Here is a 14,865-nt window from a genome sequence, read left to right as displayed (position 1 = left end):
TATTACTGCTGATGTATTTTCGGCCAACCTGCTGTTTTATCTCCTGCCACCGATGAAACAAAACTAAACATTGTACAGAGTTCACTCATCTGTTGGTGCTCTATGTTCGTTGGTATTTTTTTCTCATGCAGGAGATTTGAAGGCCACCATGAGTACACCTTGCAGCACATCACTCAAACTAAACATTGCAATAGCTATCTTTAATCATGTTTCATCCTTGGAACCAAACAAAAAAAAGGCTAACCTCACCCACCCAACCAAACAAAAAAAAGGGCTATCCCTAGCCAGGTGGTTGTGGGTATCCCCAACCATCCTAGCCTATCCCTCAAACCAAACACATAGTAGATCTGTGTGCGTGGCCGGCCGCACGCGCTGCCGCGGGGCTGATGGCTGGTGGGTCTCGCTGCGCGTGGCCGGGGCTGGCCTCAATGCTTTCCGACCAGGCGATTTGGGGATCTAGGCGCATCACCTCTGTTTTGATTATAGAAAATATAGCATGGGCTATCCGCAAAAGTGCACTATTGACCGGCTTCGCCAGCATGGTGCCACTTGTCATGTCTTGATTGGCTTTGGACCAAATTGTCACATTCCCTGCACATTCTAGGACGGTGGGGGTGAGGTTTTACAAGTTTTGGATTAAAACATCACATTTGGTGCAAGTTCTAGGCCTTGTGGTGCTATTACCTCCTCTTAAAATATTCTTCCAATTTGCGTGCTCGAGAAAGAAGGCGCACAACGCCGCTGGCATCGTAAGGCGACTAGGGAAGCCTTCTTCCCTTGATCTTCGCCAGTGAGCTCGTGGATTCGCCTCCCCTCCGCTTGTTGCTTCGGCGACCGGTGGCGGGGAGGGTATTCCTGGTGCCTCGGCTTAGATAGGAAGGGTTTTGGTCCTCGCAACTCTGACGGATGGCGGTGCTTCTTCCTCGATACAGTCTTCCGGGCTCCGATCCTCCTCAAGTTCATTCGTCCGGGCGGAGCTCCGGCATAGATTCCTACCAGCTCCTCGGAGCGACGAGGTTAGGTTTCTCGTCGTGCGTACGAAGTGGCGAGATTTGATGTCAGGTTCTTCAGATCAATTTAAGGATTCAATGGTGACGACTGCGGCTCCCGAACTCTGGTTCTTAGGGGCATGTGCACGAAGACTTCCCGGTTGTCATCGACAAGGTCAGTCGGGCTCCGATATGTGAGTGGCGATAGCGGCGCGTCGGCGGCTTGTTCTGGCGGCGACAATGACCTCGATGTAGTTTTTATTATGTTTGAGGTACTTTGTACTTCTAGTGAATCTTTATAATAGATACAGTAAATATGATATTTTCGAAAAAAACACCATTTGTATTACTGGCACCATGGACCCATGCCCACCTATGAAACGAAAACGCTCCCACCAACCACCGTCTTGAACCAGCTACCCTGCAACGCCCGCCGATGCGCAATGCGAGCTGGCGAACAAGCAGTCAAGACGTACTTAAAATGCGACCCGCTTGTCTCGTTATCGAGACCTCCCAACCCTCCTTCCCACCGCGGTCGTACTAGTACTCCATAAGGGCATGACCAATGCATAGCGCCAGGGCGATGCCTCGCATGCCATGTAGGATCAGATATAAGAAAAAGTAGGTTCAGATAGGGAAGTGGGATACTCTGCACGAGGCGGGTGCTTGAAGAGAAAAAGTATGATCCGGTGCATAAAATTGAAAAAATTGAAGTGGAAAGTAGGGATGCATGTATAGCATGAGTGTATTTTATATTCTTTGATAGGACCCACAAATAGTAGATCACATTGAAGAGAAAAATTAATATAAATCCCTCAAACTACTTTTTATCATGAAGCATCTGTATTTGTATGCGACCATTATACAGCCCTAACACTTGCCCAACCCACGCGTTTGATTTACGGTGAGGTCATGTGTGTAAGAGGGTGCCCGAACCCCGAAGTGAGGTGGTCACAGGAGTAGGGCCCATTGGTAAGGTTGGGGCCGAGTGGAGACAAAGCACGCGTTTGTTGGCAATAGCTTTCTCCTCCTTTCCTCCACTTTGCCCCACTGTCTCGCTCACACAGAGACGAGAGAGAAAGCGAGAGGGAGACAGAGGGTTCCGTGCTCATCCACGCATCGAATCGGGTCGACCCCCCTCAGGCGTCTCGTCGGCGCCCTGCCCTGCCCGGTAAGATCAGGAGGACCCTCGCCGAGCTAGCCCGCGCCCCCCACCTTTTTTGTTCGTCGCGATCGTGATCGGACGGCGAGCCATCCGCGATTCGGGGTTGTGAACAGTCGGTAAACATCTCGGCTGCTAGGCTTTGCTTTTGCGGTGTTCAGCGCGGGGTTTGGGTATGGGGAAATTCCAGGCGATGTGCTAGCTAGCTGGTGTTTTTTACTTTAGTTGGGTTTTTCGTTCGAACTGTGAATCGGTGTTCGATTAGCGGATAATTGACGCTTTCTCTCTACGATATGTAGCGTATTTTGTTTGGCAGTCTGGCAATTTTTATTTTAACCTAGTATTCTGCTGTGAGTAGCTTGCATGGTGATTCGGGACCTTTGAGCTCATTAAGTGCTTAATGTGATGCAAATTTCGTTGGTGGTGTTGTTGCTTTACATTTGGTTTGATCTCAGTGAGGACTATAAATAAATTTGCGACAAGTGCAGCTGATTGAGCGACTACTTATTAAATAGCGCCCCTCTTCCTCGAAAATGTCTTCAGTACTGCTAACATAGCATGCTTTGAACTGTATGTCATATCAGCAGCGAACATTAATGCAATTGACTACAAGTATGTTAGTTTGGTGCAAACATATTTGAGAGATCCGTCTGATTTCCCGATATATCATTTTATCTCTGTGGTTTCCCAATGCATTTCTTTCAATTTTATCATCATCAATAAAATTACCATAGTAACCTAATGGTTATCATTAGCAGAGGCATTGGAATTACTACTAGTTTCATGTTGAGGTTTTGTTTGTTAGTAGACTTTCTTACAATGTGCGCTTCCTTCATATTTGTTTGTCTCGTGCTGTATATTGTTTTAATATGTGATAATTTGTGGAATCATTTGGCTTCTGCAGTCCTTCTGTTTTGCTAATTGGATGAGTTAGACCATTCCAAAAAATGGTGCCAATTTTAGATGAGGTTCTTTAGCATTTTGTAACAGAATTATTTATGCAATGTCTCAGTACATGGACAACATACTTTTCTGTACTTCTTTCATCTTTTGTTGGATGCTTGATGGTTCAGCTCGTTTCGAATGCTTTACTGTAAGCTGGTAATCCTAGCATAAAATTGTTACTTTCTTTGCCTATTTGGCTTTCTAGTATAACCAGGGACAACATAGTTTGATCTAAAACTTGTTCAATTCTTATTATGTAACTAAATATAGCCCGTTTAACTTGAATGGAACACGGTGGCCTGTGAATTGGATGTTGTTATGCGGATTTAGATTGGTTTTTTGACTGGTATAACATTTAATGTAGTGTTCTACTTTACATACTGTCATTAAAAATATTGGCACCATTTGCTTTTGGATCCGGTTTGTATATCACCACTTTTTTTTTTCTGTTGTTGCTAAATCAGTTATGAACTGGTTTCTTATGTCAGAGTGAACATGTTCACTCTCATCTCTATGTTATCAGTGCTATGATTTTTTGAAGTGTTAACTTTGTGCCTTTATTTTTACATCCATTTTCTGGATACCAGGGCTACTTTTTCCTTTGCAATGGCATCTGGAACTGATGAGAAAGCCAAGATGGAGAGTTTGACATCACCTGCAGCCTTTGTAGAGGGTGGGGTCCAGGATGCATGTGATGATGCATGTAGCATTTGTCTTGAGGCTTTCTGTGAGAGTGATCCTTCCGCAGTAAGATGTCATTTCTTTAATTCGCTTATTTTGTTTGCTTAGAGGTCAGCTTCTAACCGTTTTGTTACGATTTCTTCTTTTCCAGTTGACAGGTTGCAAACATGAGTTCCATCTCCAATGCATCCTTGAATGGTATGATACTGACTCTAATATCCAGCTCATGACTTGTAGCCACCTTATATATTTTTGTTGTGCGCTTTGTACCTATTTCTTGGTACGGCAACTTATGGAGAGATATAGGGAGCAAAAGAAGGACTTGCATATGGCGTTCATTGACTTGGAGAAGGCCTATGATAAGATACCGTGAAATGTCATGTGGTGGGCCTTGGAGAAACACAAAGTCCCAGCAAAGTACATTACCCTCATCAAGGACATGTACGATAATGTTGTGACAAGTGTTTGAACAAGTGATGTCAACACTGATGACTTCCCCATTAAGATATGGCTGCATCAGGGGTCAGCTTTGAGCCCTTATCTTTTTGCATTGGTGATGGATGAGGTCACAAGGGATATACAAGGAGATATCCCATGGTGTATGCTCTTTGCGGATGATGTGGTGCTAGTTGACGATAGTCGGACGGGGTAAATAGGAAGTTAGATTTACCGAAAAAGGCTTTCGCCCCGCTTTATAAATAAAGGAAACCACCAGAGAGCACACAAACATGGACTAGTTCACACACACACACACCCAAGTCTCACAAGAGGAAGTACAAAAGGTTCTGCTGAGGGCACAACTCAACAAGTCCAAACAAAAAAGGAAAAAAGGGCGCCGGAGCGCACAACAGGCGTCTAGTCTGGCTCCGGAGGAGGCGGAGGGGGCGCCGGCGACAGACGAACGGCCATCGAGCGAAGGTCGGCGATGAAGGCGGAGATGGTGTCCCGGTCCCGTGGGCGGCTAAGCGACCGCCAAAGCTGCAAGTAACCAGACAGTTTGTAAAGAGCGTCAGTAGCCCGTCGAAGAGGGGTCGCTGGATCACAAGCTTGTTGTGGATCGTCCAGAGAGTTGAAGCGATAGCCCCAATCTCAAGCCACCTAATGTGGCGAGAGGGCAAGGGGGAGTTCTGGAGTTCGGCAAATAGGTTGGGGAAGTTTGTGTGACATAAATTCCCACCCACCACCTCTCTAAAGCAGGTCCACACAAATTGAGCGGACATACAAGAGAAGATGTGATTCGAGTCTTCGGGGACATCGCATAGAGGGCATAAGCCAGAGCTCGGGCCATTGCGTTTGCGGACCTCGACCCCAGACGGGGTCCGTCCGCGAATCCATTGCCACATGAAGATCCGGATTTTCAGTGGAAGGCGGATGGACCACACCGCCGTCAGGGGGGAGGCGCGGTTGGGGGGGCAATGGCCTGGGAAAGGGACTTGGTGGAGAATTGGCCTGACGGCTCAAGGCGCCACCTCACCTGATCCGGGCCAGCGTCCACAACCGGCTCATGGAGAGCGACGCAATCAAGCAACTCACGCCAAGCGGCGGAATCCGGAGGCCCAAATGGCCTTCGGAATGCGAGGCGCCCTAAGTCAATAAGGGCCCTCTCTACCGAGATCAAAGGGTCGACAACGATGGAGAAGAGGTCGGGGAAGCGCGCTGCGAATGGGGTGTCGCTCGATGGAGAAGAGGTCGGGGAAGCGCGCTGCGAATGGGGTGTCGCTGGCCCACCGGTCATACCAGAACGAAGTTGCAGCCCCCAGATCCAAGCAAGATGAAGGTCCCAATGCGGAGGACCGGGAGAAGTTGGACGACCGACTGCCAGAACTGGGAACCGCCAATGCGCTGACAGAAGGCTAGGGGTTACCCACGCAGGTACTTGTTCCGGATGATATCTAACCAAAGGTCACCGTGACCTTGCGAGATGCGCCAGAGCCAGCGGGATAGGAGGGCGATATTCATGCGCTTAGAGCACATGATACCGAGGCCACCTTGTTCCCGAGGCTTGCAAATGTCAGGCCAGCTGACCATATGGTATTTCTGCTTATTGTTGTCGCCTGCCCAATAGAAGCGAGACTGGACTTTGGCGATCTCATGGTGTAGTCTCGTGAAGGCTGTAGAAGCTCATGAGGAACAAGAGGAGGCTGGAGAGGGAGGAGTTGATGAGAATCGTTCGGGCTGCCTTTGATAGCCACTTACCCTGCCATGGCTCTATGTGCGTTTGCAGCTTGGCCACGGTAGGGCGCAAGTTAGCGACGGTAAGCCGAGAGTCACTAATGGGTGTTCCCAAGTAGGTCGTGGGGAAGGAGCCCAAGCGGCAATTGAGCCAGTTGGTAATGTCCAGGGACTAGGAGTAACTTAAGGTTAGAGATGTCCGCATCCGAGCCTTCGACCATGATGATGGTGTCGTCGGCGTACTGGAGGAGGGAGATCCCGGAGCTGCCGGCCAGGTGGGGGGTGATCCCATGGATATGGCCAGCAGCCTTAGCCTTATCCAAGATGGCTGCAAGCACGTCCACCACCATATTGAACAAGAATGGGGAGAAGGGGTCGCCTTGTCTAACCCCACAGAGGGTGGGGAAGTACGGGTCGATCTCATCATTGATGTTCACAGCAGTGCGACCGCAGGAGACCATCTGCATCACTGTGGAGATCCATCGGTCGTCAAAGCCTTTCCGGAGCAGAACTTCCCGAAGGAAGGGCCAACTAACAGTGTCGTACGCCTTATGGAAATCGATCTTTAGGAAAACCGCCTTGAGGTGCTTAGACCGCACCTCATGGAGGACTTCGTGAAGAACTAGCACCCCATCCAGGATATACCGCCCTTGAATAAAGGCGGACTGGTTGGGGTGGGTAATGTGGTCGGCAAGCAGGGTCACCCTATTGGCGTACCCTTTCGCCAGGATCCGGAAAATCACATTGATGACCGTGATCGGGCGGAACTGTCAGATGTCGGAAGCTCCAGGCACCTTGGGGATGAGCGAAATGATCCCGTAGTTGAGGCGCTCGAGGTCGATGGACCCAACGTAGAACACGTCGAAGGTGGCCATGATCTCAGGTTTAATCACGTTCTAGAAGGTCTGAAAGAATTTAATCGGGAGGCCATCAGGCCCCGGCGCCGAGGTGGGATTCATGCCTCTAATGGCAGCCCAGACGTCGCCGTCGGAGAAGGGGGCTGTAAGGGCCGCGTTCTCTGCATCGGAAACCAGCTGGAGGCCGGTCCAACAATCACGGGCCAGAGAAAGGCCGCTCCGAGGAGCGGCGGAGAACAGGGACCTATAGAACCCATCGACATGGGCCCGAATGTCACAGGGGACTGCAGGAGAGTCGGGCCATCCCAAAGGAGGGGGATGGTGTTGCGTCTACGGCGGCCATTCGCAATGGCCTGAAAGTAGGCTGTGTTCGCGTCGCCCTTCAATACCCATTTCTGGGCGCCACGAAGGCGCCAATAGGCCTCCTCATCGGAGTAGATGACAGAGAGTTGGTCTTCCAAATCGTAACGGGAGAGCCACTCGTCAGGAGAAAGGCCGGTCGCATCGGTGCGAAGGTCCAGGGCCTGGATGGCGGTCAACAGGGCCTTCTTGCGTTTGCGGAGGTCAGGCCCGAGGTTGGCGCCCCATCCCTTCATGAACTGCCGGCCACGCTTGGCACAAAATTGCCACGAGTCGATGGCCGAGGGGGGCGGGGATGGGGGTGAGCACGAGCCTCCACCCAACGAGCGCCAACCGCTTCCACGAAACCAGTTTGGGACAGCCAGAATGTCTCAAACCGGAACCGGGGGGGGGGTGGTGGGATCGGCGGCCGCTCGTCGGCAGAGGACAGGAGGAGGGGCACATGGTTGGAGCCAATTCGGGTGATGGCCCGGAGGGAAGCTAGGGGGGAGCGGAGGTCCCATTTCGGGGAGACTAGGACCCTGTCCAGGACGGACTGGGTCGGGGAGGCCTGACTATTGGTCCAGGTATATCTGGCACCAATCCTATCTATCTCGCGGAGACCGAGGTCAGCAATGCAGTCATTAAACATTTGCATCCGCGCAAAGTTGACATTCATATTGCTCTTGTCTTTCGCAAACCGGAGGAGGTTAAAGTCGCCTCCAACCACCACTGGAAGAGAGGCCGTCGAAACCTTCCGGTGGAGCTCCTCGAGGAAGGAGGCCGACCTACCATGGTCAGCCGGGCCGTAGACGATGATGACCTCCCACTTGAAGTTAAGCGCCCGTTCGTAGAGTTCGATGCTAACAAAGAACTGGCCCCGGTCCATGCTACCCACCTCGAAGGTGGCATCCTTCACACCTAAAAGGATGCCACCCGAATGGCCGGTGCTCCCACTAGGAGGGAGCCAATGCCAAGCGAAGAGGTGGGAGCTCAGACGGTCGAGCTCCGGAAGAGAGAATTCCGTGCGCATGGTTTCTTGGATGGCGACAATGTCAATGTGTTCATCACACATGTACTCGATGAGTTGGCGGCGACGGCCATCATGGCCGAAGCCGCGGATGTTCCAGAAGAGGGCACGCATTAAGGAGCCATTGGGGGGCTGCTTGACCCCAGGACACGAGACGCGCTTTGGGCGCGGAGAGCGGCGGTACGAGAGCGCGTGCGACCACGGAGATCGGCCGCAACAAGCGGAAGAAGGCCACCGGCACGCCGAGGCTGTGACGGGGTGGCGTCCTCCGCAGGGGGCGGGGGCGCGGTAGGCGTGAGCATAGCCACGCGGGCTTCTGCTAGTCTACCGTCAGGAATCTCGCGGGCCCGAATGGCCTCGATCTGGACTAAAGGGGGGAGCAGCCTCCCCCATGAAGATGATCGCGGAATCCGTCGCAACCTTCGCCAGGTGACCAAGCGGAACCGACTCGAGCGCAGAAAAGGAGCAAGTAGCAGCAGAGGAGGGGAAGGCAGGGGTACCTGGCTCCAGATTTCGGGCAGCGGCCCGAAGCTCCGCCCGCTCGGGAATGGGCAGAGCGGGGCTACCATCCGGCCGGGCAGCGTCGAGCCGAGCGCTACGGCGGGAGGCCGTCACCGGGGAGGAGGTTGACCGGCCACGCCGAGAGTAGGCCGCGGACCGCGGAGGGGGAGGGGGAGCAGCCACCGGAGTGGTCACCCGCGACTCCCCGCCCGCATCCAGGGCCAACAGGGAGGTAGGTTGTGGCTCCAGAGCGGAGCATCCCAGGAGCAGCGGAGCGGGTGGTGCAGAGGGCGGAGAGGCGAGACCGAAGCAGGGGCCGTAGGTGGCGGAGGAGCGGCCGGCTGGGGGGGGGACACCTCCCAGCCGGGGTCCACGGTAGGGTGGGGAGAGGAGGCCACAGACGTGGCCAGGGCCGGAGCCGGGTCCGCCACGACCACGGGTCCCGCGCAGGGTGGAAGGGGCGGGAGCGTCAGGGACACCGGCAGGAGAGCCGGGGACACCGACGCGGAGTTATGGAGACAAACCTTGGAATCGTAAGGGTAGTAGAACTAAAACCGAGTACATGATGTGCGGTTTCAATACTACTAGGTGTTAGGAGGAGGAGGTTAGCCTTGATGGCTTAGTGGTACCTCAGAAGGACACCTTTCGGTATTTTGGGGTCAATGCTGCTGGAGGATGGGGGTATCGATGAAGATGTGAACCATCGAATCAAAGCCGGATGGATGAAGTGGCGCCAAGCTTCTGACATTCTCTGTGACAAGAGAGTGCCACAAAAGCTAAAAGGCAAGTTCTACAGGACGGCATTCGACCCGCAATGTTGTATGGCGCTGAGTGTTGGCCGAGTAAAAGGCGACATGTCAACAGTTAGGTGTGGCGGAGATGCATATGTTGAGATGGATGTGTGGCCACACGAGGAAGGATCGAGTCCGGAATGATGATATACGAGATAGAGTTGGGGTAGCACCAATTGAAGAGAAGCTTGTCCAACATCGTCTGAGATGGTTTGGGCATATTCAGAGCAGGCCTCCAGAAGCTCCAGTGCATAGCGGACGGCTAAAGCGTGCGGAGAATGTCAAGAGAGGGCGGGGTAGACCGAATTTGACTTGGGAGGAGTCCGTTAAGAGAGACCTGAAGGATTGGAGTATCACCAAAGAGCTAGCTATGGACAGGGGTGCGTGGAAGCTTGCTGTCCATGTGCCAGAGCCATGAGTTGGTTGCGAGATCTTACGGGTTTCACCTCTAGGCTCTAGCCTACCCCAACTTGTTTGGGACTAAAGGCTTTGTTGCAGCTCTGTACCTATTTCCATCTGGAACTCATATGGCTCCTGAATCTAATGGTTAATAGAACTATGAAATCTGCTCGTCTTCTGTTAGATTCAAGTTCAGAATTAAAATAGACTTTACTCTTCCCTTCGTAAAAAATGTTTTATGTGAACCATACATATATCTCTAAATTGACCTAGTAGGTTACTATTTTTTTGACATGCATGCTAGATGAGCTAGATAGACTGTTATTGTTTTCTTCTGGTACGCTTTAGGTCAGTTGTTCGGTTTGCAGTTGCTGGATTGGCCAGCTTGAGTCTGATTAATTGTTCTTTTCCTGCCCCTAAAATCATGTTTTTTACTTAGTAGCATTCTGCTGATGGCTTGTTCCAGTACAGTTTTCCTGGGTGCAAATCCTATATGATTTGCTTGTGTATTGGCAATAGTACTTCATCGAATTAGTGAGATGTCCGCCTGTACATGTCTTCACTGTTTTCAAGGACATATATTTTTATCATCGATTTTGGAAGTTGTATGCTAACAATCTTAAAGATACATTGTTGAAGTATTTTTTGACTACCAATCTACTGATATTCTTTTCATGTGGCTAATTTTTATACCGTACTTAACTTTTTTGCGGTCGAAAAGGAACATCATAACTACATGCATACTATAACTCCATAACTGCTTATTTTGATTAATGGATGATTACACAACTGTAACTTACCTTTCACATATTCTGTATGTATCATAAGTACGAGGTGTACATGCCTACACGGTTTGCAACACTTCTGCTGATCTTGCAATATGCCAAATATAATTTGATACTATAGCTAGTGAAATTTTTTACTCCCTCCGACAGTGTCAAAAAAATGTCTTATATTAAGTTACAGAGGTGGTACTTCACTGGAATCTACTGGGGAATTTACTGGAAAACTATTTCACTTGGAAAGTCCCCTTGGGATGTTCTACAGTTTAATTGAGCGTGTATAGAACTGCTTTGACATGGCCATTGCTTGGACTGTTTTTTCCCTGTTCAAATATTTGTGCATTATATATTAATGATCGGTAGTATTTTTGTAGGTGTCAAAGAAGTTCTCAGTGCCCTATGTGCTGGCAGCCTGTCAGTATGAAGGATCCTACCAGGCAAGTGCTGGAAATATATATTGATATTCATTGGATATTCAAATGCCAAACATGTTGTTCAACACGTACTCCCACCGTCCCATATTAATTGATGCTCAAACGTAGTGCTAGATACATCCATTTGAGCGTCAATTAATATGGGACGGAGGGAGTAGAATTTTTCTAACTATGGCTGTACTAATATCTCAGTCAAGAGCTTCTTGAGGCAGTACAGTGGGAGAGGAATATAAGAACCAATCAAACTCAAAATACGACTATATTTCATCATCCTGCTCTTGGTGATTTCGAAGTGCAGCATGTATGTATTCTGGAACTAATTTGTTGTGACATATTTCTTCTGCTTTCACCAGTGAAGTGCTTTTTCTTATGTTATCCTAATTCAAATGGTGATCGTGTGCAGTTACCTGTTGTTGGTAATGATGCTGAACTTGAAGAGCGTATACTGCAACACCTAGCTGCTGCTGCAGCAATGGGAAGGTCACACCAACATGGTAGAAGAGAGGGGCAGAGGAACCGTTCTGGCTCTCATGGCCGCCCACAGTTCTTGGTTTTCTCTGCACATCCAAATACTCCTGCTGGCTCTGTTTCATCATCTTCCACTCAGGGGGAAGGTGCTGATGACCTGAGGATTCTTGTTCCCAGAGTTGGTGACTTACCACCACATGCTAATCCCATTGAAGAAGCAGGCAACCAAAGTCCGGGGGTCCTTACCTACGATGCTGAACAAGATGCTGTTGTTTCATCTGGAAATAGTACCCCCGTATCCAGTCCTAGGTTTTTCAACAGGTAAACTGAGCTATACAGCCTATAGTCATGCTAATATTTTTGGTGATCAAATTATGTGATGATTCTGCTGTTATCAGGAGACATTCCTCTGGACAATCAACTCCAGTAGGTAATGACAGGGCTGGGCCATCAGATGTTCAGTCTTTCTCAGATTCTCTAAAGTCACGCCTAAATGCTGTCTCCTTGAAGTACGTAAATTTATTTGGACGTATTCCTTATAATTTAATAAATATTTTTCTTAAAGCTGCTTAACCTTTTATGCAATTCAGGTACAAAGAATCTATTACAAAAAGTACTCGAGGGTGGAAGGAGAGGCTTTTTTCACGTAACTCATCTGTGTCTGATCTTGGTTCTGAAGTGAGACGCGAAGTTAATAATGGAATTGCATCTGTATCGAGGATGATGGAGCGTTTGGAAACTAGAGGAAGTGGTAGACCAAGCTATAGCCCAACAACATCTACTTCTGAAGTTTGTCTCACTACAGAACCAAGCAATGAGAGGGTTACCGAAAGTAACTCTAATACTACTGCAAGTACTAGCAACACTTCTACCCCTTGCGTGACCACGTCTGGTTCAAATTAGTGCATGCTACTGTTTCTGAAGAAGGCCTGCATGTGCCCATTCTTCATCTTCAAAGGTATTACATCTTTCTACAGAAAAAATGTTGGTTGTGAACTTGTGATCTATGTCGCTATATCTGTGAATTATTTTCATTATGCTATCTATCTTAAGGTAGTAGAAGATAACAACAATATATCCAACTGACTGTCTTGCGTTAGAGTATACAATTTATCTTAAGGTAGTAGAAGATAACAACAATATATCCAACTGACTGTCTTGCCTTACAAATGCGGTAGTTTAGTGCTAACTTAGGTTATAAAGCCTGAGCGCAAAAGCGCTAATTCTATGCTCTAGTTAGACACCATGCGCACGACCAACCAACCTCTTGCCACCTTATATGGAAAAAGCTTTGCTAATTGTAGTAAAAAAATATCTAGGTAGTTACCACTAATGAATGGAGAAACTCCCAATGGTAAAAGGACGCGATTTTCCAGTGAAACAAAGGGGGGGGGGGGCACGTTATGATGATTGTGCGGGTAGGTCGTAATTCCTTAACCTAGTAGTATGTACTCCCACATTCAAATATACCTCTTAAACAAGCATATTATACCTCTTTATAATTCTCAGTATACCTTATTAATTATTTGTAATATACCTCAATGCGTGTTTCATGAAAAAAATTCTTCGGAGGCCGTGCGTGGTATAACTTTTTTACATACAAAAAAAAAAATTCAGTCTACTTATAAATAAATAAATTATGTGGTCTCACATGTTATTTTCATAAAACTCATTTTTGGTATCTAGTAATGGTTAATGAAGCATATTAAAAATGATAAAGAGGTATAAACAATCCATCTATGTGGTGTATGAGGCGCGGGAGTACGAGACTCTCGGGAGTACGTAAACATTTTCTCATATATGTGTATATGTATATATAGTAATGCTATTCTTGCACCCTAGGTTTTTTACATCGTTACATTTAGAATTTATGTTTGGTATACGAATAATTACGTTCATATTGTTCATCTATACCTAGTAATAAAGGGATTAGTGCTTCTGTCCGTCCATCATGCATTACCCCCTCAAGTTTCGAATAATCAACCCGCAGTCCACTTTAAGTGACAAAACGAATCGTTTTTTATTTTTACAGAACCCCCCTACAATTCCTGGTAATGAACCCACAATTCACTTTTAAGTGACAAAACGAATAGTTTTTTTGCGTTTTTATAGTAAACACCATGCCGTTTATGGTAATTAACCCGCAATCCGTCGAGAACAAATGATTTTTTGAAATATTCATATCTTTTAAACCCTAACTCCAATTTTAACATGCTATATAGGAAGTTTGATTAGAAAAATATGTGCAATCTGAATATGATGTTATTTTATCTCTTAACCATTTTAAATATGCTATTTAGAGCGAAACCTTGATCAATAGCGCACGATCCGTCTTTGTTTCGTACCAGTGGCGATCTAGATTGCAAACGAACACCTCGACAAATAAAATTGGAGACGAAAGAAACCATCGATAACCACGCATGCACACCTTGCCAAAACCTAGCGAGGGAAAAATATTCTCATCTTATGCCGAGAGAGAGACGACTTAGGATTGATCACTTTCAAACACGATGTGGTTCTGTAAGCACTAAGATCATCGTAGGCAAGAATGGGACGGGGGACAAACGGTAAAACAGATGGAATATCATGTTAAAATAAAGAACATGGATCTATTGGGGTCTTGACTCAGGATTATTGGATTAGGGGCATGTGGTATCTTTTTCTCCCATTGCAACACACAGGCCCTTTTGCTAGTTACACAAAAATCGGTACAAGAAAGTAAGATATGAGTCATAAAACCACAAATTTTACATTTGTATGTAGTATGTACATTTTATACCCCCCCGATCCATATTAATTGTCGCTGTACCTTTTTCAATCGACACACGTGTTATTACCTTCTCTTTTCACTTTTGGCGTAAGACAAAATTTACATGATGTAAAAATGTAGTGTAGTGATGTAATAAAAGAGCAGTGAAGAAATTATTCTTCACCCTGGGTGATGAATAGTCTATATAGGGTAACGCTATTCTAAGTGTGAGTGTAGAATAACTTATTCTACACCCCCTAGTAATGCTATATACAAAATCTAGTAAAACGGTGTATAAAATGTAGTAATCCAGAAAATATTTTTTTACTACCCAAGTTTGTATTGTAGTAACGCTAAACTAAGCTTGAGTGTAGAATAGCTTATTCTACACCCTAGTAATGGTATATACAAAATATAGTAACACACTGTGCAAAACATAGTAATTTTCGTAAAAATGTAGTAAATTATAAACTTGGGTAGCAAAAAAGAATTTTTTGAATTACTACATTTTATACACCATTTTACTAGATTTTGTATATAGCGTTGGTAGAGGTCCTCATATGCCC

General features: G+C 47.4%; 1 protein-coding gene across 1 annotated transcript; it reads left to right on the top strand.

Annotated features, from left to right (window-relative positions):
• Positions 1 to 1,967: 1,967 nt before the first annotated feature.
• On the top strand, positions 1,968 to 12,508 carry LOC123086154 (E3 ubiquitin-protein ligase RHF2A; the record flags this gene model as incomplete). Its single annotated transcript, XM_044507873.1, is given in 8 exon segments — positions 1,968 to 2,160; positions 3,684 to 3,843; positions 3,929 to 3,975; positions 11,023 to 11,085; positions 11,275 to 11,383; positions 11,486 to 11,871; positions 11,949 to 12,059; positions 12,141 to 12,508. Coding segments are annotated over 7 exon segments (1,170 nt in total). The 5' UTR covers positions 1,968 to 2,160; positions 3,684 to 3,702.
• Positions 12,509 to 14,865: the final 2,357 nt, after the last annotated feature.

The sequence above is a fragment of the Triticum aestivum genome, chromosome 4A (genome assembly GCF_018294505.1).
Source record: "Triticum aestivum cultivar Chinese Spring chromosome 4A, IWGSC CS RefSeq v2.1, whole genome shotgun sequence".
Classification (NCBI taxonomy): Eukaryota; Viridiplantae; Streptophyta; class Magnoliopsida; order Poales; family Poaceae; genus Triticum; species Triticum aestivum.
This window is presented reverse-complemented; position numbering and strand designations above follow the sequence as displayed.